General features: G+C 42.4%; 1 protein-coding gene across 5 annotated transcripts in view; it reads left to right on the plus strand.

Moving 5' to 3' along the window:
* The window catches only part of PSPH (phosphoserine phosphatase), a 30605-nt gene that overhangs the window by 1563 nt on the left and 4597 nt on the right, over window positions 1-24445 (plus strand). The window contains exons 1-5 of one of the 5 annotated variants that reach the window (XM_027527216.1): window positions 6839-7106; window positions 12091-12145; window positions 21655-21813; window positions 23621-23755; window positions 24203-24348. In XM_027527216.1, coding sequence (XP_027383017.1) covers window positions 21674-21813; window positions 23621-23755; window positions 24203-24348 — 421 coding nt within the window. In that variant the 5' untranslated portion in view covers window positions 6839-7106; window positions 12091-12145; window positions 21655-21673. Of the gene's footprint in view, window positions 1-6837; window positions 7107-12090; window positions 12146-18684; window positions 19209-21654; window positions 21814-23620; window positions 23756-24202; window positions 24349-24445 lie in introns of those variants that run through there. The other 4 variants (XM_027527218.1, XM_027527219.1, XM_027527220.1 and 1 more) reach the window with 4 other exon arrangements.

Here is a 24445-nt window from a genome sequence, read left to right on the forward strand (position 1 = left end):
CCTGTCAAGCCCAACCAAAGATGTATGCATAGAATGGAGGGGAAAAGGTTGCAAGAGACAAATTCAGGGAAGTAGCCTGTCCTGACTGCCAGGGCCTGGTTTGTGAGTTAAGACGTTTGCGCATATGCCTGCTGGCAGTGAGAAACCAAAGAACTAGTGATGAAAACATTGGTGGAATGGAGGATGAACTAAGGGAGAAGACTGAGGATAGGGCAGTCAGAAAGGTGTTGAAAACTGTGTGCAGAGGATGAGGAAAGCATATTTAATGACACAAATAAGGGAGAAAAGCATGGTTTAAATAGCATGTGTAATGTGTTCTCATTTTTTATAACCATTCCCCAGGAATCAGCTCAAAGGGCAGAGGCCATCAAAATATTAACATGGACTATATTAAAAACATTCAGAATATTTTCATTTTTGCAGTACCCACACTTTATGTGTCCATAAAAGGGGGAGGCAGAAATATTTACAGGAAAATATGAAATGTACAAAGTATGTCCATTTTTATTTTTATCAAATCATATTGAGCTAATGAACATTTTTATTAAATCATTTACCTATATATGTATATATGATTTAATAAATACATATATAAAGGAAAGGATGTCCTCAAAATGTTTAACATTTTGTTTCTGCTAATTTTATAGGTGAAAAATGATATCTTAAAGTTTCGTTTGTTTAGAGTGATGTTGAGTGTATCTTATATGTAGGAGCCATTTGTATTTTTCTGTGAACTGTCTAGTCATGTCTTCTGTTTTTGTATTTAGTTTCTAAATATTCACAGGAGCTCTTTATGTTTTCTATGTTGCAATGAATTTGTCCTAGTGTTATTTGTATTTTGTATTTATGCCTTTTTTCCAATTAAACATTAACTTTTTTCATATAGTCAGATGTTTCCTTTTTTTAATGTGTGTTTGAATTTTGTGCTATGCTGTGTAAAGTAGGCCTTACACACTTAAATATTTTTAAAAATTTCCCATGTTTTCTTTTGTATTTTCAAGATTTTCTGTTTCATTTTAAAGTTTGATTCACTTAGAATTTAATAAGGAATGAGATAAGAATTTGTGATAGAATAAAAATATATGTTGTCTTTGTCCCTGATTCCTAGAACCTAACTAAAACCATGGTTTTCTGAGTGATAGGGGTGTCTTTTGTTACCTACTACAGTCCCCTTTAGAATACACCTGAGTCTTTGCTAATGAGTCAAAGTAGGGAGCCTAGATAACCTCAGATAGGAACTGGTCACTAGAGAGAACAAACGGGATTAGAGGATGGGAAATCTCAGCCCGCTACCCCCAACCTCCAGAGAATGGATGGGGTGGAGGTGGGTTATAAAAATGCTTAAACAATCTGTGAATGGACACATTGATGTCCTGGTAGCATGGTATATCCAGAGGGCGTGGAATCTCTGTGTCACTCCCCTCACACCTGGTCCTGAGCATCGCTTCCCTTTGGGTGTGCCTGAGTTGTATCCTTTATAATAAACTACTGAGTCAAGCGATTTCCTGAGTACTGCGTCAGTCTCAACATTTTTCAGTTTTCCCTATGGAAGGGATTATGGAAACCCCCAAATTTGTAGCCAAGTTGGACAGAAGTGTGGGTAGCTTAGAGACCTTGGACTTGTAACTAGAGTGTGAAGTGGAGACAGTCTTGTGAGACTGAGCCCTTAACTGTGGGGTTTGCACTAACTCTAGATAGTGTCAGAATTGAATTGAGTTTCTGGATGGCAGTTGGTGTCTGAGAACTGGAGAATTAGTTATTGATGTTTGGGAAAAAATTCACACAATCCAATTTTTTTTTTCAAGAATAATGTTTTCTACCATTACTGTGTAAGGTAATTATTAGCATTGCTACATTCCCAGGTGTCTCTGGATCTACTTTGGACTGTATTCACTTGTGTACTGTTGTAAGTATACATACCATATTGTTTCATTTACTATAGTTTTACAATATGTTTTAAAATTTGGTAGGGCCAGATCCTCTTCATCAATCTTTTTTCAGAAATTTTCTGGCTATTTTGTATGTTTGTTTTTCTTTTTAAATGAATGATAGAATTAATCCAGTTTTTAAACATCTCTTTTTTTGGGATCATAGGTTGCTTTCAAAGCATGTATTTTTAAGTAAAACATATGTTTAATAGGTAGAATATTCAAATTAATGCAATAGAAGTGGAGATAGGGAAAGGCCAAGGGGTTAGAGGCATTTCTGACAAAATAGAATTTCAAAATATATGCTACATAGTTACCATTTATAGACTAGGAGTCTGAAGAGTTAAAGGAAATTCCAGAATAGGGGCAGGTTTTGTATGAGGAGGTGGGGTAATCATACTGATTTTGGGTAATGTTTTTCCTATGTTGGCCATTCATTCTTTGAGTGTCTACTTTGTGGCAGAGTACTGTGCTTGGAGTAAATAGACACATGAAAAGAGAAGGCCCCTCCAAAGATTTCTTTCCCAATATAGTTGGAGAAGACTCTTGAGAGTCCCTTGGACTGCAAGGAGATCAGTCCTGGGTGTTATTTGGAAGGAATGATGCTAAAGCTGAAACTCTAGTACTTTGGCCACCTCATGCGAAGAGTTGACTCATTGGAAAGACTCTGATGCTGGGAGGGATTGGGGGCAGGAGAAGGGGACGATAGGATGAGATGGCTGGATGGCATCACTGACTCGATGGACGTGAGTCTGAGTGAACTCTGGGAGTTGGTGATGGACAGGGAGGCCTTGCATGCTGCGATTCATGGGGTCACAAAGAGTCGGACACGACTGAGCGACTGAACTGAACTGATAGGGACAAACATACACCAGCACACATAAGATACACAATGTACTAAAAACCTGTAATGGTATATGTGAGCTCAGTTCCATGCTGTTATAGAAGACTTCCTAAAGCAAATCTTTTTCCTAACTATTAAAAAAAATGTATTTGATTTTCTTATTATACAAATAATACACATAAACAATAATACATAATCATAGACAAAGTACCAAAAGCAAATTTAAATTCATAATCTCATCACTTAGAGATGACTGTGATGGTTAATTTTATGTGTCAGTGTGACTGGGCCATGGTGCCCACATATTAGGTCAAACATGTTTCTGGACATTTCTGTGAAGGTGTTTTTTTAAAGATGAGATTAACATTTATTAATAAATTGGTGAATTAAATATACTCTGTTGGTGGATTAAATACACTCTGTTGTGAAGAGTATCCTACATAATGAGTGGGCCTCCTCAGCTGAAGGCCTTAATTAATCAAAGACTTACCTCCCCCTAGCAAGACGGGATTCTGCCAGCAGACAGACTTTGGACCCTGTCTCCCCTGTGCCTCCCGTCTGGCAGCCTACCTTGCAGATTTTGAGTTTACCAAACCGCTACGGTCATGTGACCCAATTCCTTAAAGGAAATCAATCTTGGACTTCCCTGGTGGTCCAGTGGTTAAGACTCTATACTTCCACTGCAGGGGGCAAGGGTTCATTCCCTAGTTGGGGAACTAAACTAAGATCCCGTTTGCCATAAGACATGCCAAAAAAAAATAAAAAAGTAAATCAATCTCCCTGTCTCTCATTTAAGAAAAATAATTTTGTTTATTTCTTTTTGGTTGCACTGGGTCTTTGTAGCTGTGTGAGGGCTTTCTCTAGTTTCAGAGAGTGGGGGCTATTTTTCATTGCCGTGCATGGGCTTCTCTGCAGGGCACAGGCTCTGGGCACACTTGCTCAGTTGGTGGAAGTCTCTCTCTCTCGTTGTGTGTGTGTGTGTATAGATAGATAGATACACATCCTGTTGGTCTTGTTTCTATGGACAATCTTGACTAATATGGATAAAACTGTCAAAGGAGCAGAAATTTAAGAATGAATTTTCTTTATTTTTTTTTGGCCATGCTGTGCAGCATATGGAATCTTAATTCCCTGACCAGGGATCAAACCTGTGCTACCTGCAAAGTAAGTGCAGACCTAAGAGAAGTTAGGTCTTCTAAAGTTAGGTCATCTTTATATATTTATAAATATATATAAAAATATATATATATATATTTAAATTTTATTAAAGTATAGTTGATTTACAATGTTGTGTTGATTTAGTTATACATGTGCTTACTCGCTGAGTCATGTCCAACTCTTTATGACCCTGTGGTAACAGCCCGCCAGGCTCCTCTGTCCATGGGGATTCTCCAGGCAAGAACATGAGTGGGTTGGCATGCCCTCTTCCAGAGGATCTTCCCAACCCAGGGATTGAACCCAGGTCTCCCACATTGCAGGCAGATTCTTTACCATCTGAGCAGGGAAACCCTTAGTTATACATACATACATATATATATGTATTTTCTCATTTTTTTCCATTATGGTTTATCACAGGATATGGAATATAGTTCCCTATACTATACAGGAGGACCTTGTTGTTTATCCATCTTATATATGATAGTTTGCATCTGCTAATCCCAAACTCCCAATCTTTCTTACCCCCAACCCCCACCCCGCTTTCGGCAACCACAAGTCTGTTTTCTATATCTGTGAAGCCAAATAACATAGCGAGGTAAATTCTTCATTCTTTTTACTCCCCAGAGTTAACAACTATATAGAGACTCATATAATCATGTACTGCACATGTTTATAGACATACACAGAGTTCTTTTTCAAAACTTGGAATCGGTGTATATAATGTTCTGCAACCTGCTTTATTCATGACATATCATGGATATATTTCCAGGGTGTGACTTACTTGACTATCACACATTCTCATATGTGACTCTTGACACTCATGTATGACTTTCTTCTGAGTACATTCTTTTTTTTTTTATTTAATTTTGGCTGCACTGGGTCTTCCTTACAGTGCTTGGGGTTTCTCTCATTGTGGTGAGTAGGCTTAGTTGCCCCACATGGCATGTGGGATCTTAGTTCCCAGATGGGATCAAATCCACATCCCCTGCATTGGAAGGTGGATTCTTAACCACTGGACCACCAGTGAAGTCCCTGAGTGCATTCTTGAGATGGAATTGCTGGGTCATAGAAAATGCACAGGTTAAGTGTTGCTAAATAATACTATATTGTTTCCTAGAGTGACTGTCCAGTGTACTGTATTTTAGAAGGCTATTTTCTTAGCACTGAATTACTTTATAAAAATAGCACTTGGTTCTAAAATAGTTAATCATTAGAAAATTTGTTAGCTTATAGAAATATGATCTATAGAAAACCTTTCAGGAATACTAGTATTACTTGTATTAATAACCTCAATATTAAACTCAATATTAACTTTTTAATAACCAGTTACAAGTTTGCAAAAAAATTTGCTGATGTTTTTATTAGACTTACAATATGTTTATATTTGGTTCAGGTATGCTATTTACCATTACTCCAGAAGAACAACAATGAAGCATATTAAAATCTGTTTATATAGTTATCCCGTGTCTGATTGTTCCATGTATCTGTGACTACTCATTAACCTCCTCTGGAAAACTTTTTTTTTTTGCCGTGTTGCGTGGCTGGAGATCTTAGTTCCACAACCAGAGATTGAACCTGGGCTCCTGGCAGTGAGAGCCTCCTGGCAGTGAGAGTCCTAACCACTGAATGACCAAGAAATTCCCTGGACAATTTTTTTTTCCAGTATGTGTTCTAGCTAAACAGTGTGCAGTGTACAACACTGCCACCTCACATCCACAAGTGTTAATACAGGTGTGAATGTGAGGTGGGTACGGGCATCATAAGTAGTTGACAGATTTTATTTGGTATATTTTACCTGAAATCTATTTAGCATTAAGCATCTATGAAATATGAATAATAGCAAAAATGGACTCTTCTACTGTTTCTTTTCCTCTTGAAATAAACTCTCAATTACCATTTTAATACTTATATACAAGTATTTGGTGTTTATTACCTTGTTTCTTCTATTCCCCTGTATTTCTAAATTACTTACCATAGACTATAAACAGGTTCTTGACAAGATTATTTTTTAGACCCCCTTATTTTGTCCTCCCCTATTAACTATATAATCTTTTACCTCATATTTCAAATCATCAAAATTCCTCCTTCTTGTCCTTCATCAAAACCATCCCTGGCAGATCTGGGAAAAAATGGGTTGTGCCCCAAACCTGCAAACATTTTCTTACTGATGAAATGTGAGAATATTGAACTTCAAAGTCACATGTAACCTCGGAGCATCAGGACTCTTGTTTCTGGATAGAACTGTGTTTTTTGAGGCAGGGATGCTGTGTCCCAGCCTCGCTCCAGCATCCCCTCTGTGTGAATCACCAGTTTGGAGGGAGCCTGCGGACGTGAACTGTCAGTGTCCGAGGTTTCCGTTGTTTTAGGGTAGGACCTCACTGCCTAGCTCCAGACAGCTCTGCCCAAAGGTAAACGTTTGTGGGCAATGACTCCTTATTTACAGTAGTCAACATAAAACTAGTGGGCAAGTGATACCAAGAAGAAAGTAAGAGGACTCCCTCAAAAAGCTGGGGGTGCAAAGACTCATTTTGTCACTCATAGGTTTCTGCATTTTAGCTGCGAATGTGAGCAGTTTTTGCAGTTCTCTTGGGACTTAAATTCCTACAAGAGCATAAGCCAAGTGTGGATTAAAAAAAAAAGCCCCTTAAGGGGCTTTCGTTAATTGCAAAATCAGTACAGAGGTCCCTCTCTTCTCTCACCGACTCTTATCCCAAGTGGGTGGTGACGGTGGGGAGCGCTGGGAAAGGACCGGAGCTGTGCCATTCCTCCTCTGCAAAGTGGAGGTGGAGTGGCTCGCGGCTTCGCAGGAAAGCGTCCACCGCCAAATGCAAGTCGAGGTCCGCCGGCGCCGAGCCCCCGGCGGGATGAGGGGGCGGGCTCAGGGAGTCCCTCCCTCGGGGGCGGGGCCAAGGGCTTCTTCCCAGCCCGGCTCTGCAGAGAGGAGGTCTTGCAGGCTCCAGTTGAGTATAAAACAGATGCAAATCCCGCAAGAAGCCACCGCACTTGTCAGCGGATCTGGTGATTGATAAAGTCCCTGGGGCTTTGCACCGGTCACCTCCCTCAAGCTCCACGACTGAACGTCGGAGCCAACCCTCGGCCCTTTGCAGTCGGAACTTAACAGCCGCGGGAGACCTGAAGGCGGTGGCAGCGGCCCAGGAAGGAGCAGCAGCGCCGGGGTAAGTCTGGGCAAGTGTTTCTCTCGCCGTGTGCCCAACTTTCTGATTGAGCGGCCCGCCTGTCCTGTACCCGGGGCCTTTATGATTCTGCATTTCTTTCTCTTCATCGGGATAGGTAAATTATGTCATGGGATTTCAAGGCTTTCTTTTCATCCGTTTACTTTTGATGGTTTTCACTTGTTTTATCCTACTGCTGCCTGTTACCAAACAGCATGAATGAATGATGCAATCCCGCATAGGGGAGTCATCAGTACAAGAGTAGGAAAAGTTCCAGAATTTAGAGTTGCAGTGTCTGACTTCGTCAACTTCTTTTTCATCAGAATTCGAATTTTAAATATGTACTTACCAGATACATTGTTATACTACTTCAAGCCGGGAATTAAATAAATAATGCTTCCATTCATCAAACTTAACGTTCTAAGTTTTCCTTATATGTGACCTGCACATGGTGTTTACTCTTGAAATATTTGACTACCGAATTGGAATGAGGATCAGGGAAGAAAAATGAAGTCCAGCATTTGTATATGTTATCTCCACTGCCCGATGTGTTTTCAGTGTAATGATCCTAGTCCTGTGGCTTTCATATTGGAAAACAAAGTACTCAGGATGTTTTAAGTTTTCAGATTATCTGATGCATGTCTAATAACTTTTCTTTTTTGGCCGGGAAATTCGGCATGAGAAATCTTAGTTTTTCCCTGACCAGGGATCAAACTCAAACCACCTGCTTTTGAAGCAAAGAGTCTTAACCACTGAACCACCAGGGAAGTACCCCTTATAACTTATTTTTAAGGTTACATTTTATTGATGTATAATCTAATGCAACAATATGCACACATTTTAAGTGTACGTTTTGATGAATTTTGACAATGTTGTACACACTTATATTCACCATCACAATAGAATACTTCCATCTCCCCTAAAAGTTTCCTAGGGTCTCTATAATGATTTTTGTTATTATAGCATTTGTTGGTATTTTCTAGGGTTTCATATAAACAGAATCATACTCTTTTGTGTCTGGCTTCTTCTGGTCAGTATAATATTTTTTTAAATATTTATTCATGTTATGATGGTGGTTGGTTTAGTAACTAAGTCGTGTCTGACTCTTGTGAACCCATGGACTGTGGTCTGCCAGGCTCCTCTGTCCATGGAATTCTCCAGGCAAGAATACTGGGGTGGGTTGCCATTTCCTTCTCTAGGGGATCTTCCTGACCAAGGGATCAAACCCGGGTCTCCTGCATTGCAGGCAGATTTTTTACCAATTGAGCTATTCATGTTATAGTATGCATTGGTAATTTATTCCTTTTTTATTGCCGAGTAGTGTTCTATTTATCCCTTTATCTATCAGTGATGTTTATTCTAGTTTTGGGCTATCATGAATAAAGCTGCTTTGAATGTGTTTTCATTTCTCTCAAATACACCTCCAGGTTTGGAATTGATGACTGACTCTAACGGTAAGTAAATGTTTAATTTTGTAAGGAACTGCCAAACTCTTTTCCAAAGTGGTTGTACAATGTTGCATTGTATGAGAGTTCCAGTTGTTCCGTGTCCTCACCAATACATGATATTGTCGATCTTTTTAAAGTTATTCTTTTGAGCTTATTTGCACATCTTTTTTGAAATGCCTTTTAGGATCTCTTTTTGCTCATATTTTAATGGGTTGTGTGTTTAATTGAGTTGTAAAAGTTCTTTATCCTAGATAAAAGTCCCTTCAAATATGTGGATTGTGAATATTTTCTCCCATTCTGTGACTTACCTTTTTTTTCCCATTCCTTAATGGTGTCTTTTGAAAAGCAGTTTTTAATTTTGATGAAGTCCAATCTATCATTTTTTCCTTTTATTATTCATGCTATGTGGGTTTTATTTAAGAAAATTTTTACCAATTATGGTTGTTCTATTAGGTAGCTATCCCTGCATAACAAATAATCCCCAAATTAGGCAGTTTTAAAAGACAAACATTTATTTTCTTACAGTTTCTGTGGATCAGAAGTTTGGGAACAGCTTACCTGGGTGGTTCTTAATAGGGTCTCTTAAGGTGTTCCCTGGTGGCTCAGAGGGTAAAGGGTCTGCCTGCAATGCAGGAGAGCTGGGTTTGATCCCTGGGTCAGGAAGATCTCTTGGAGAAGTAAATGGCACGCCATTCCAGTACTCTTGCCTGGAAAATCCCATGGACAGAGAAGCCTGATAGACTACAGTCCATGGGATCGCAAAGAGTTAGACACGACTGAGCGACTTCACTAAGGGGTTGCAGTTGGCCAAGGTCAACTTATCTGAACACTTCAGTGGAGGAAGATCTGCTTCCTAGTGCGCTCATCTGGCTGTTGACAGGATTCAGTTCCTTGAGGGGTGTTGGACTGAGGTCTTCAGTTTCTCCCTGGCTGTTTGCTTTCAGTTCTGCCAAATGCATCTCTCTTAGGGCAGCTACCAACATGGCAGCTGCCTTCCTGTAGAGCAAGGAGTGGGGGTGGGGCAAGAATGGAAGCCACATTCTTTTTTTAAAGTGACAACAGGCGCACACACTCTTTATATTTTGGCCATGCTGCCTGGCTTGCAGGGTCTTAGTTCCTTGACCAGGAATTGAACCCAGGCCCTGGCAGTGAGAGCACTGAGCCCTAACCACTGGACCACCAGGGAATCTCCCTAGATAAACTCACTTTAAAAAACGCACTTTTTTTGTGTGATTAGAAATAATTATGGATTCACAGAGGGCTGCAAAGAAATATACAGGGAAATCTCATGCACTTCTCCTTCTTTCATGTCCCTTCCCCTGAGGGCAACATCTCAAGGAACTGACTCTGGCACAATCCATAGAGCTTGTTCAGATCTCACAGTTATACACACTCATTTGTGTCAGTCTAATTTTGCAAGTGATACCCTATCACCTCTGCCTCATTCTGTTCACTGGAAGAGAGTCACTAAACCCAGCTCACTCTCAAGGGCAGGGGGTTAGAGATGGGTTGGAATAGCAGGAAGTTGGTTCATTAGGTGTTGTTTGTTTGTTTTGTTTTTTTGGCCAAGTTGTGTGGCTTGCGGAATCTTAGTTCCCCAACCAGGGGTCAAATCCAAGACCTCTGTACTAGAAGCACAGAGTCCTAACCACTGGACCTCCAGGGAATTCCCTCTAGGGGCTGTTTTAGAGGCTGCCTGCCACAGCAGTGCAATTTTCCTCCTACATTTTAGAAGTCTTATAGTTTTAGCTTTTTTGTTTAGGTCTTGATTCATTTGGAGTTGATTTTTGGCATTGGACTACAAGTTTTATTATTATTATTACATAATTTGTCGTTGGACTACAGGTTAGGGAAGGATGTATATTTCAGTATTTCTATATATAATTAAAACTACCAGGTAGGATTTCAGTATAATGACTATCAGAGTCTTGTCATTTTCATATTGGTGAAACAAAATAGAACATTTTAAGTTTTCACATGATTTAATACATGCCCAGTTGAAAAAAAAAAAGGTAAGTAGCAATGTACAAATTCTAAATTAGAAGAGAAAAAGAGCCTGCCTTTATAATTAAAAGAATTTCTGCTTTAGATGTAAATGGATCAAAGGAGAAATAATAAACTATATTAAAGAAGCAAGTTAGGGCCTTCTTTGGTGGTTCAGTGGTAAAGAATCCTCCTGCCAATGTAGGGGACACAGGTTCAATCCTGGGTCGGGAAGATCCCACATGCCTCCAGGCAAATACCAATGTGCCACAACTACTGAGCCTGGGCTCTGGAGCCCGTGAGCCTCAACTACTGAAGCCTGTACACCTAGAGTCCGCGCTCTGCAACAAGAGAAGCCACCTCAGTGAGAAGCCTGAGCACCTGAACAAAGAGTAGCTCCCAATGGCTGCAACTAGAGAAAGTCCAGGCACAGCAAGAAAAACCCAGCAGAGCCAAAATAAAATAAAATATATACACACATAAAAAAAATAATTCACGCTTGAAAAGAAACAAATAAAAAAGAAGAAAATTGGAAATAGTACCATTCTTGTGCTGCCATTCTGGGCAGTGGGTTGTCTCTTAAAAGGAGCAGCTTCCGGGGAGGGCCAATAGGATGCCCCTCTCCGGGCCTGCAGGGGAGCGGGATTCAGAACACCTGCAGAAGCTTGGCAGCGTGGGGAAGACATGCTAGGCTTGCGTGCTCAGGTATGAGGCTTTGAGTACAGCTTGTTCTCTTCCTCCTTCTCGGGAGTATTATCCTCTCTGACTCTGGTGAGAGAAAGGGTACACCAAACCCTTTCTGAGTGCAGTGAGGACTGTATTTGAACCTCCCAGAAGATTTCTTTCCATTCTGTCGTCTGTCCTTTGTCAAGCCCTACTTTGCTCTTTCTTGCTGCCTGTTCTTAACTGCTTCTTTTTGTCTCTTTGTTTCTTCTGAGATTTAGCACCTTCGTCCACTTCTTTTTACAGTTTAAATGATGAGGATAATAATTGGAAGTTGTTGGCTTTGTTCCCTTCTTACGAGGCAGCAGGATTCCTCTCTGACTATTCTTGGAATGTTGCTGATTTCCTCGTTTTGAAGACAGCAGGGACCATTTTGTACAGTCTGTAATGTTCCTACATTGGCTTCTCTGTATTTGTATTTTGATTTCCCCCAAGATCCTCTTTCCCTTTTTCTCTCCTTTCCCTTGCCTCTGAGCCATGCCAATCAGGTGTAGGTGATTTTCTATCAGATTCGAAGCTTTTTCTGGTTTAGAGCCACAGAAAAGGGCATGTTTGCTCTTCTGTGGAGCTTGAAGGAGGCAGATGTGAAGTATTTCCCAGAGAAAGTAGCCTTAGGAGACTTTGCAGCCGACCTTTCTTTGTTCCAGTCCTACAGAGGGAGGATAGTGAAGCTAGACGGTCTCTTTCTTCTCCTGTGTCTGGACCTTGATGTTGATTTCCCCGTTCTTTCTAGGTTCTTACTCTTGCAGAACTCACGAGATCTCTCTTAAAGAAATTTGTAGTCAGAACTTTATGCTGTGTTTCTTTATCTCCCGCCCCCCCCACCCCCCCAGGAAAGAAGTGGGAAGAGAAGACCATTGTCTCCTGGGAATCCAGCACTGAAGAAGCGTGAGTCCTTTTTGTCTGCTGTTGTCGTCATTGTCAATGTTATATGTTTATCAGTTTACTCTTCACCTGCATAAAAAGAATTGTCTGCTGTAAAGTGGTACACATACAATCTCGGTTTCCCTGAAGAAGATCTGTTTTGTTTTGTTTTAAATCATAAAATGTACTATAAATGCATTGGCAGGAACCCCCGTCCTAGTTAGAGGAAGGCTCTTTGACTCTCCTCTGATCCAGAAGCCTCTCAGACTCCATTCGACCTTGTTTCACTGCTTGGAGGGCCCCAAACAGCCTCACCACCAGGACCAAAGCCACCCTAGATGATGCCCATCTGAGTCCAGGAATCTTTGCTCTGTTGGCTTCCTCAACCTCTGTACCAGCTTATATTTGTTCTTACATAGGTGAAGGTAAGAGGTCAATCCCAGCAAAAGCGGAAGTTGCTGAAGGTGATCTTAGATGTCTCTTGTGAGACACTTAGATGAGAAGCTGGAAGAGAGTTTGTTGGGATGAGAACGTTTTTTCCCTCTTATCTAACATCAGAATTCCTAAGGTTGGCCTTGAAGGGAAGCTTGCTGTTGTACTTTTGGAGCTGGGAGTAGGTGACGAGGGGTTGTCAGCTGTGGCTTCTTTACCAGTTGGCCCTCTGCTTCCCCAAGGTGGACCTGCTTGGGGTCGGGTGGGCAGGAGTCCTGTCCTGAGCCCCAGAAGGCAGTGGTCTAGGGGTTGGGACCAGGCTTGGCAACTGCCATGTAAACACAGACCTTTTCCACCAGGATTTCTTCCACCCCTGTCCTGTCCCCCTTCCCTGCTAGTCTGGATGTGAGGGCTCCAGAGTCCATTCTCCAGCAACAGTTTTTCTAATGTACACAATTCACTTTGAAGCAACTGAATTTACTCAGCAGATTTCCCTTCCTGCCCCTGGAACTATGAGGATTTTGAATTTGTACGAATCATGAGTCACTCCTGGTGGAGACAATGAAAAAAGAGGGAATCAGAAGTGAACAGGAAGGCAGAGCATTTTACAGTGGGGGTTGCGAAGTGCTGGCGGAAGCTGAATTTGTTCTGTAGTCTAAGCAGGGGATTGAAACCCATGTAAGCTGAGGAGTGGAGGGCATATCCCCTGGCACAAGCATTCTGGGGGCAAGGTTAAGGTCATATAATCTAGCTCTGTCTTCTAGGGAGGGCACAGAGAAAAAAATTAGCCTTCCAGGTAGCTTCAGTGTAATGTTTGTGCATGGCTGTTAGCATAACTAGCACCATCTTGGGTCCTTACAGTTTCTCCTGTCCTTCTGACCCTACCCAGAACTGTATTGTGCAGTGAATCACTTCTGTGTCTTCAAGGGCTTTACAGTTGATAGACACTGTTTAATAATCATCAGGGCCAGGTAGCTCTACACTCTGTTAGTCCCCAAACAATGATGAAAACCCTCCCTGACATATTTCCAGCACCCCCAAGACTACTTACCCATTCATCAGTCTTGGCTTAGGAGTGCACGCCCTGTTTCCAAGGACCCTGATTACATGGATCTCCCTGCCTCATTTGTCGCTCTCAAGATGCCTTCTCAGTTTGTGGGTACTTTTTGTTCCCTCTGTCCTCCAATAGTTTGTCTCAAACATCCTGTCTTGGGACCCACAGTGCAACCTACAGGTGTCAGCAGTTCTGAGTTACAAGTCAGGACTACTGTTCATCCGGATTTGTAGAAATCAGTTCTCACTTCATTAGAGTAAATGTATGTTTCCTTTTGTATTTGAGGCTCATGATCTGGTTGAAGCTATTGCTGGTATCAGTGGTTGGAAAGAGGCTCAAGGCTCTGGCTTTTCAAATGTGAACAATGATGATTTGTCCAGCCATCCAATGAGACTGAGAGCGTCTTGAAGGTGGTGCCCATTCTGTGGTTCCCAGATCATGTGCTGGGCACAGAGTGGCACTGTGCACTGGCTTCACTGTCTTTGAAGAATAGTCTGAACTCTTTTTTTAAAAAAATATTTGTATTTATTTGACTGTGTTGGTCTTAGTTGCAGCATGTGGGAGCTTCCATTGTGGCGCATGGATTCTCCAGTTCTGGCACGTGGACTTAGTTTCTCCATGGCCTGTAGGATTTTAGTTCCCTGACCAGGGATTGAACCCATGTCCCCTGCACTTCAAGGTGGATTCTCAACCACTGAACTGCCAGGGAAGTCCCAGTCTGAATTCTTGGTGGAAGTCTTTGACATTTCCTGGATCCATGTTATGTTCTTAACAGTGTCTAACTTTACTTAATTTTACTTAATTTATCCACATCTTTTATGTTGTCTCTGTGCATTTGAGATCCAAATTTCAGTTCTTTGGCCATCACTTAGGAGCTGTATGACCTTGGGTAAAACATTTAATTCCTTATACCTCTATTAGTTAATTTGGTAAATGGATGTATCTATATTGTTCCTGTAGAAAGGCACAGGACTAGCCCCAGATAATGGCTTTGAGCTTCCTTCCAACTTCGGAATATATGATGTTGATTCTGTTTCTCTGTTGTAGTCACCATTTCTGGTTAAGGATTTTAATTTTAGGGTAATAGCATACTAATTTGGAATTGTTTAATTGAGAACAGTAATGTACTCGATTCTGTGTTGGGTTCTCATTAACTGCTTAGATTCAGCTCTAATTCCTGAAACATTTCAATTTAACACCTACTGTGCTGGAACAGAAAAGTAATTCAGTCAAGGTCCCTACCCTGAAGGAACTCACATTCTAGGAGAGGAATGGGGGTAATTAATTAATTCTTGGAGGGGATTATGAAGGAGATAGTACAGGGAAAATAATTTAATCTGCACCTTGAAGGATAAATAGGAATTTGCCCCTTAAACATGAGTAATTAGGTGATTTCAGGCAGAATAAACAGCATTTGCAAAGATAAAGAGAACTAAAAAACCATGACATGTTTAAGGAGCAAGAAGTCCTCTGTATCCCTTGAGCATAAAGTGTGTGTATGTGTATGTGAGTGTTTGTGGGGGGAGGAAAGTGGTGGGGAAAAGCCTGGTGAAATGGAGAGGACTTGAATCATGAAGGGCATAAATGAATCAAGTAACAGAGACATTATGTTGATTTCTACGCTAATAATGAGAAGTGGATAAGCAGGGGCATTCTGAGGTGTGCTGTGATCAACCTGATTTGAATGTCAGTGGCCACACCTGCATACAGGCAGGTGCCAACAGTAGAGTTAATAAATGCAAATGACTATGTTAAAAAGAGCCTTTACCTTTTAAGTGTATACACTGAAATATTTTTGTATGAAATGATATGGTTTACTTTGAGATAAGTCAGATTTATCTCAAAGATAGAATTGTGTGGGTGTGAGAATATGATTTGTAATAAACAGGTATTTGGACCTGTCCTGTTTCTGACACAGAGCTCCCATAACCCTTGGAATTTTCCATGATGAGACAGATAAAGATGTCTCTTGTGTGAATGGGTGACTTTTGGACCTACCTAAGGATGAGGGCTGTTTGCCATGCGAGCCAACCATGTGATGAGAGGGTTGGAACCTTCGGTCCCACTGACATGACCCCGAGAGGGGTTAGAGGCTGAGCTCGGGCACCAGTGACCAATGATTTTGTCAAGTGTGCCTTTGTAATGAGGCCTCCTCAAAACCCACAAAGGACGGGGTTCTAAGAGCTTCTGGGTAGGTGAACACATGGAGATTTGGGCAGAACGGCGAGCCTGGAGAGGGCATGGAAGCTCACCTCCCCTTCCACATATCTTTGCCCTGTACATTTCTTTCATTTGCTTTTCCTAAGTTATATCCTTTAATAATAAACCTCGTAAATTTTGTGAGTTGCTCTAATGAATTAATTGAACCCAAGGAGGGGTTGTTGGAACCTCTACTCTATAGCTGGTCAGTCAGAAGCACAGGTGATGATAATCTGGATTTGTGACCGACATCCGGAGAGAGAGAGAGAGTGTGTGTGTCGGGGGTGGAGTGGGGTCAGTCTTGTGGACTAAACCTTTAACCTGTGGAATCTGATGCCCTCTCTGGGTAGATAGTGTCAGAATTGAATCGAAAAGTAGAACACCCTGCTGGTATCCAAGAACTGCTTGGATGTGTGGGAACCCCAACCCCCTTGTTGGAATTGGGGTGCAGAACCTTTTATAGTGGGGTTGTTGATGAAGTAAGATTTGCTATGATTATTGAAACAGTATTATAAATACATGGAGTTCATGTATTCATACTTCCTGTTTTTATATGTATGTGAAATTTGCCATGATAAAAAGTTTTAAAAAATCGTTAGCTGTGGGTATGTAATTCACAATTGTATCATTTTATTTATTCATTCAACCTTCAGAAATTAATTGAGTATCCACTCAGAAAAGGTTCAAAACGATAGGTGTTTTGGAAAATTTTGTATTTTAGTACAAAGAGCTTGCCATCCCGGAGTGAAAGTGATATGCACATAAATCAATATAAGATAAGTTGGAATATTATGAATTCCATATCTTAAAGCAGGTCTCCATAAAGTACTTTGGAAGTTCTGGGAGAGATGTTTTTCCAGATCAGGGAATCAGGAAAGACTTCATAGTGAAGATGGCATTTGAGCATTATTCATTTACACACATTACTGAGCCTTGTGCGTGTGCTAAATCACTTGAGTCATATCCGACTCTTTGTGACACTATGGACTGTAGCCTGCCAGGCTCCTCTGTCCATGGGGATTCTCCAGGCAAGAATACTGGAGTGGGTTGCCATGCCCTCCTCCAGGAGATCTTCCTGACCCAGGGATTGAACCTGAGTCTGTTATGTCTCCTGCATTGGCAGGCAAGTTCTTTACCACTGGTGCCATCTGGGAAGCCTTACTGAGCCTTACTATGTGCCAAGTACCGTTCTCAGTCCTAAGGATCCAGCAGTGAACAAAGATGATAAAGATCCTACTCCTGTGAAATTTACATCTTAATGGGAACAGATAAACAACACATAATAGACATGTGTTATCAGGTGTTAGAAGATGAGAGATGTTACAGAAGAAAAGAAGTAGGGCATCATGAGGGAGATCAGCAATGTCAGGGGTAAGGTCAGGGAAGGGGGTTACAGTGATAAACAGCGTGGTCAGGTTGACATCTGGGCAAACTGCTTCTGAGGGAACTGGCCAAGAGAGTATTCGCATGATGAGCATTCCCACCAAGGGCGAAGCTAGAGCAAAGACCCTAAGAGGGGAGCCTTCCTGGTGTATTTGCAGAGCAGCAAGAAGACCAGTGAGGCTGGAGCAGAGTGAACAAGGGTGAGAGGGGTAGGAGATGAGGCCAGAGAAGTAATTGGGAGGGCATGCTGGTGGTGGTGGTGGTGCCAGAGTTGGGGGGCAGATCTTATTGGTAATCATAGGAAGTTGGGCTTTTACTTTTAGTAAAATGAAAAGCCACTGAAGGATTTTGAGCTAAGATTGTGACATGATTTGGCTTATAGCTTACAATGATTCTCTGGCTGTAATGTTGAGAGCAGATAGTAGGGGTGGGGACATTTTAAGAGGCTGTTGGTACAATCTTGGCTAGAAACATTGGTGACAGGCTGGAACAACAGCAGTGGATGTGGTGAGAAGTGGTCATACTTTGGTTAGGTTTTTTTTGGTTAGCTCTTACGGGAAGAACCGGACATTCCGGGAGGTCCAGTGGTTAAGACTTCACACTTCCACTGTACTGGGTGTGGGTTTGATCCCTTTTCAGGGAACTATTGGAGAAGGCAATGGCACCCCACTCCACTACTCTTGCCTGGAAACTCCTATGGACGGAGGAGCCTGGTAGGCTGCAGTCCATGGGTCGCTAAGAGTCAGACACGACTGAGCGACTTCACTTTCACTCTTCACTTTCATGCATTGGAGAAGGAACTGGCAACCCACTCCAGTGTTCTTGCCTGGAGAATCCCAGGGATGGTGGAGCTTGGTGGGCTGCCGTCTCAGGGGTTGCACAGAGTCGGACACGACTGAAGCGACTTAGCAGCAGCAGCAGCAGGGAACTATGATCCCACATGCTGCGAGGCTCGGCCAAAAAAATATATATGTATTAAAGGCAGAACAAATAGCATTTCCTGAAAGATTGGATGTGGGATTTCAGGGAAAGAGAAATGTTAAAGGTGACTGAGGAGTGGAGTTGCCATCAAGAGAGAAAAGGAAGGCTGCAAGAATGGCAGTTTTGAGGAGGGGAGGGAACACTGGGAGTTCTGTTTTGGATGTTATGATTTATGTCTGGGATGTTCACTAAACATCTGAGTGGAAGTCAGGTAAGTATATAGAGTTTAGGGTTTGGGAGAGAAAACTGAGCTGCAGCTGTGTATTGGGAGTTACTGTCATAGAACTGACATTTAAAGCTATGATCAAGGATAAATTAATTCATCTAAGGGGTGACCAGGTGGTGCTAGTGGTAAAGAATCCCCCTGCCAATGCAGGTGACATAGGAAACTCTGGCTTGATCCCTGGGTGGGGAAGATCCCCTGGAGGAGGAAATGGCAACCCACTCCAGTATTCTTGCCTGGGAATTCCCAGGGACAGAGGAACCTGGTGGGCTACAGTCCATAGGGTCTCGAAGAGTTGATCATGACTGAAGTGACTTAGCACTTAGCAAGGAGTGTATATAGGTAGAGAAGACCAAGTACGGACCCTGGGCTATTACATTAAGAGAACCAACCAGCAAAGAAGCTTAGCCTCCAAGAGCAGATATGTGAACCTGGGAAGTTGGTCCTCTAACTTGAGTGGTCAGCTTGAACAAGAACATGATGTTGTGGGTAAAAAACAGATCGTATTGTGTTGGCCAAAAAGTCGATCGGGTTTTTCCATCATCTCTTATAGAAAACCCAGTAGATAACCAGTAGCAGATGTGTTTTGTATTCATGTTTTTGAAAAATACTTCTCTTCTGTGGAGACTTATCCACATTTAGGTCGATAATGTCAGTGCAGTTTTAAATTCTGTTATCTAACTGGATTCATTAATTTACCCTCCTCTGCCTGTTTTTAGTGGGACTCCAACGAAATTGATGTTTCCTGTTTGGAGTACTCTCTTGTAAGGGCTCGAAACAAGGATCAGCAAAATTTCTCTCTAAAGGGCCAGACAGTATGTATCTCAGGCTTTCCAGACCATGTCTCTGACACAGCTACTCAGCTTGTCTGCTGTTTTGGGGAAGTCACTATAGACACGTAAATGATGAACGTGGCTATGTTCCCATAGCATTTTATTTACAGACACTGAATTTTGAATTTTATGTGACTTGCATGTGTCACAAAATACTACTCTTCTACTTTTCCCAACTATTTAAAATGTAAAATTCATTCTTCACAGGCTGTACAAAAACAGGTGGCAGGCTGCATTTGGCCTACTGGCTGTGTTTTGTTGACCCCTGTCTTGAAAGATTTTTTTTCCCCCACGTTAACTTTGAACTGGATGGTTCTACCAAATGCACTGGTTTGTAATGAGTTACAAAGTGGGTTGGCCAGGCTCCTGTGAGTCAGTTGTCAGCCACTGTTTATGTGATTTGCATGGTCCGTGTACCTTGTACATGACGTATTAGTTTCTTTGATGGGAGAGTGGCCCCAGATGACCTCTAGGATCTAGTTCACTTCCAAGACTCTAGTCCATTGATTTTCTTTCTTTTTTAAAAAGTAATTTTATTTATTTGTGGCTGTGCCGGGTCTTCGTTACCGCTTGAGCGTTTCTCTATTGTGGCGAGCGGGGGCTTCTCACTGCAGCGGCTTCTCCTGTTGTGGAGCACAGGCTCTAAGGTGCAAGAGCTTCCGTAGTCATGGAGCCTGGGCTCAGCTGCCCCATGGCATGTGGGATCTTCCTGGACCAGGGATGGAACTGGTGTCTCCTGCATTGGCAGGTGGATTTTTTTTTTTTTTTTTTTTTAACCACTGAGTCATCAGGGAAGCCCCAGTTTTCTTAAAAAATAAAAAATACTCAAAATTGTTTTGAAACTGTCCTCTGCAGCTTCTGCGGCACTGTGGTCTCTCAGTTCCTCCCCGTGACTTCTCCCTCTCATTTTCCTTCACAGATTCCTGCCCTGACTGCCCTGTTCCTTTGTGCTCTGTCCTCAGCCTTCTTCTTTTTCTCTTTCTCTACTCTCTCTTCCAGCAGTGTGTGGCTTCAGTTACCATCTCTGCACTGGAAACAGACTCATGTGTATGTTTAGCTCGAACTTCTGAGGTGTAAAGCCTTTCAAGGTTTCCTATTAGCTAAAAGGTTTTTTCCCCCCAATATTTACTTATTTGGCTGCACCAAGTCTTAGTTGCAGCATATGAACTCTTAGCTGAGGTATGTGGCATCTAGTTCCCTGACCAGGAACTGAACCTGGGCCCCCTGCATTGGAAGCATGGAGTCTTAGCTCCTGGTCCACCAGGTAAGTCCTTCTGTTAGCTAGACTGTTAAAATCCAAACTCCTTAAGACTTACCTGGTGGTCCAGTGGATTAGAATCCGCCTACCAATGCAGGGGGCACGGGTTCGATCTCTGGTCCAGGAAGATCCCACAGGCCGTGGGGCGACTAATCCCAGGCACCACAACTGCTGAGCCCGAGCTCTCGAGTCTGTGCTCTGCAACGAGAGAAGCCATGGCAATGAGAAGTCCACCTACCGCAACGAACAGTAGTCCCAGATTGCCGCAACTAAAGAAAGTCTGTGTGAAGCAATGAAAACCCAGAAAAGTCAAAACAAAAAACAACCAAAAACAGCTCCTTAGCCCGCCCATACTAACTGCGCGTGCACTGCCTGCCAGCTGGCTTGGGCCGCTGGGCAGCTCCCAGCTCATCAGCCATATTCTGCTGCCTTGTCTTTGCACGTGTTCTTCCCTTTGCCGTCACTACCCCGCTCCTTGCTGCTGTTCTCCCCCTGGCTTATTCTCAGGACACAACAAACTGATACCCTTCCCTTTGAGAGCCCATGCAGAAGGCCACTTACTCTGCATATTCAGCTCAAATGCCGGTACCTCTTGGAAGCCTGTCTCATGGACAAGGTTAACCATTTACTCTGTGTGCTCACGGTATCTTATGCACATTTCCATTGTAGCACTTGCCTTATTGCTCTAACTGTTAGGTCAAAAGTATCTGAATATTGGTTGAAAATCAAATACATTCATAAATTGATAACCTTCACTAGACTTAATTCCTGGGAGCAGAATCTGGGTCTCCACTCAACTTTGTAGCCCCAGAGCCTGACATTTAGAAGGTGCTTAATTTGTATTAAAAAAAATGAATGACTTTGATGGGAAATACAATATATTGACATTTGTAGGCAAAATTAGACCTTTTATGATTATATTTTGTCTGATGCTGGGAAGGATCAAAGGCAAAAGGAAAAGAGGGCGACAGAGGATGAGATGGTTGGATGGCATCACCAATTCATTGGACGTGAACTTGGGCAAACTCTGGGAGATACTGAGGGTCAGGGAGGCCTGGCGTGTTACAGTCCATGGAGTTGCAAAGAGTCAGACAGGACTTAGCAACTGAACAACAATAACAAATGATTATATTTTATGTCTTTAAATAGATTCATCTTTTTCTGTTGTAGGAGGAAAATTCTTCCAAAGATGGTCTCCCATTCAGAGTTGAGGAATCTTTTCTGTTCAGCTGATGCAGTGTGCTTTGATGTCGATAGCACCGTCATCCAAGAAGAAGGAATTGATGAGCTGGCCAAATTCTGTGGAGTTGAGGATGCCGTGTCAGAAATGTAGGAACAGTATTTATTCACCTTATGAAATGATAGAGGATTGCAAAAGAAGAGTGACTTTTGAATGACGTACAGGACCAGAGCCACAATTCCCTGATTTTAGTCCCTTCCTATGAAATATGGGCACTGGGTTATTTTCTTCCATCACTTAGAGCTGAATTTGTTGGTGTAGTACATCATCCAACCATCCATTTATATAAATATATATATATATGTATATATGTATATGGGCTTATATAAATCTATGTGTGTATGTGTATGGGCTTCTCTGGTAGCTCGGCTTGTAAAGAATCCACCTGGAATGCAGGAGACCTGGTTCGATTCCTGGGTTGGGAAGATCCCCTAGTGAAAGGATAGGCTACCTACTCCATTATTCATGGGCTTCCCTGGTGGCTCGGATGGTAAGGAATCTGCTTGCAATGTGGGAGACCTGGATTCAATCCCTGGGTTGGGAAGATTCCTTGAAGGAAGGCATGGCAACCCACTCCAGTATTCTTGCCTGGAGAATCCCCATGGACAGAGGAGCCTGGAGGGCTGCATATATGTGTATGTATGTATATTTGGCCATACTACATGGCTTTCAGGACCTCAGTTCCCTCCAACCAGGGATCAAACTTGTCTCCCTGCAGTGGAAGCATGGCATCCTAACCACTGGACTTCTGGGGGATTTCCCATTTATACACACATTTATGCCAAAAAAGTGTATATATAACACTAATATATACACTTTGACAAATAAATATGGATGACATACCCTTAGCTTGACCAGGGGATTGATGACCACAAATAACCAAAAAAGATAACCTACCAGATCTCCAGGGGTCCAGTGATTGGTGTCATGGTTGAAAGTATGGCCTTAGAGCTTTGCTAGAAAGCTAGTTTTGGTTCAGTGTCTCCACGGATGCCCAGGTGAGAGTTCCTTCCTCCCTTCTGCTCTCCCCTGTGCCACCCACACTCACCAGGTCCTAGACTGTTTCATGTTCAGCTTCATCTGATGCAAGCATGCCTGGCCTAGTAAACCAAGCCGTACAATTTGGCTTATGATAGCAGCATCAGAGCTGCTCCAAAATATATATAAATCAACAGTGGTAAATATTGTAGATTTATATATATATGCAAAAATATATGCACACTATTCTTATGTCATCTATGACATTTTTTTATCTGAATACTTTAAAAATTATTTGTTTGCTGTGCTGGGCATGGGCTTCTGATTACAGTGATTTCTCTGGTTGTGGAGCACAGGCTCTTGGGCAGGCTTCAGCAGTTGCAGCTCCTGAGCTCCAGAGCACCAACTCAATAGTTGTGGCTTACGGGCTTAGTTGCTCCACAGCATGTGGTATCTTCCTGGACCAGGGATCAAACTGGTGTCTTTTGCATTGGCAGGCGGATTCTTTACCACTGAGCCACCAGGGAAGCCCCTGTATACTTTTCTTTGATGTGATTGTTTTTAACATGCTAAATTATATATGTGTATGTGTATGTATAAAGAGTACTGGCCTTTAGTCTCTTTCTTGGTTTACAAGAGCTCACGGCTTCTAAGGAAGGTACCTGTGGATAGTACGTGCATTTTTCTCAGCTCACTGGATGGTGTATTTGTGGATGCAGAATATCAATGTGATTCTCAAGCAAACCCTCCATAGTTTATCCCTGGCCCCACTTACTCCCATGGCAACGTAGCACGTCTGTTGTATGGTGGGGCACTGTCCTTGTGGATGGACCTTGAGAGGAGCTGAGGAGGGTGGGCATGTAAACTTTGACAACAGCTGACTTGGCTGGCTTGATTATTGGGTCTTCCTCCTTCTAGGACACGGCAAGCCATGGGCGGAGCAGTGCCTTTCAAGGCTGCCCTCACACAGCGCTTAGCTCTGATCCAGCCCTCCAGGGAACAGGTGCAGAGGCTCCTAGCAGAGCACCCCCCGCACCTGACCCCTGGCATAAGGTAAGGGATGCCCAGTCTGGGCACACTGTCTCTCTCTCAGCACCTGCATTTGGGGGCATGTCCTTCATTACTGTAGAGCTTCCGTGTGGTTCTTTCGGTCCTTGTGACTGGTCTTGTCTGGCTGGTTGGTCCTACCCATGTCTGCCTTCCCTCTCTCCCAACAGAGAGCCAAAATCCCCTCTTCATCTCGTGTTTCTAGGTCCATGGGCAGAGCAGAGTTGTGGAATGGTTTTCTAAAGCAGTCAAGCCCCACCCACTAATTTCTAAGTGCATTTAGAAAAATATATATGGAACATTAATTCACTAGGCGATATACCTTGTCTGATGTACCTTGGACAGATGCATTAGGAGAAATGCATATTTGAGTTTCCTTTTCACGTTTCCTGTTTTCACTTTTGTATTGATCAGCATTTGGTATTTGAGTTTCCTTTTTTTTTTTTTTTGCAGGGAGCTAGTAAGTCGCCTACAAGAACGAAATGTTCAGGTTTTCCTGATATCTGGTGGCTTTAGGAGCATTGTGGAGCATGTTGCTTCAAAGCTCAACATTCCATCAACCAATGTATTTGCCAATAGGCTGAAGTTCTACTTTAATGGTAAGACTTTCATGGTCACATTTTCCCCTCTAATCAGTTTTAGTATTTAATGTCTGTTGGAATGCAGCTTCAGCAAGGTGGCGTCAGAGTTAAATGC

This window comes from Bos indicus x Bos taurus, chromosome 25 (assembly GCF_003369695.1).
Source record: "Bos indicus x Bos taurus breed Angus x Brahman F1 hybrid chromosome 25, Bos_hybrid_MaternalHap_v2.0, whole genome shotgun sequence".
Taxonomy (NCBI): Eukaryota; Metazoa; Chordata; class Mammalia; order Artiodactyla; family Bovidae; genus Bos; species Bos indicus x Bos taurus.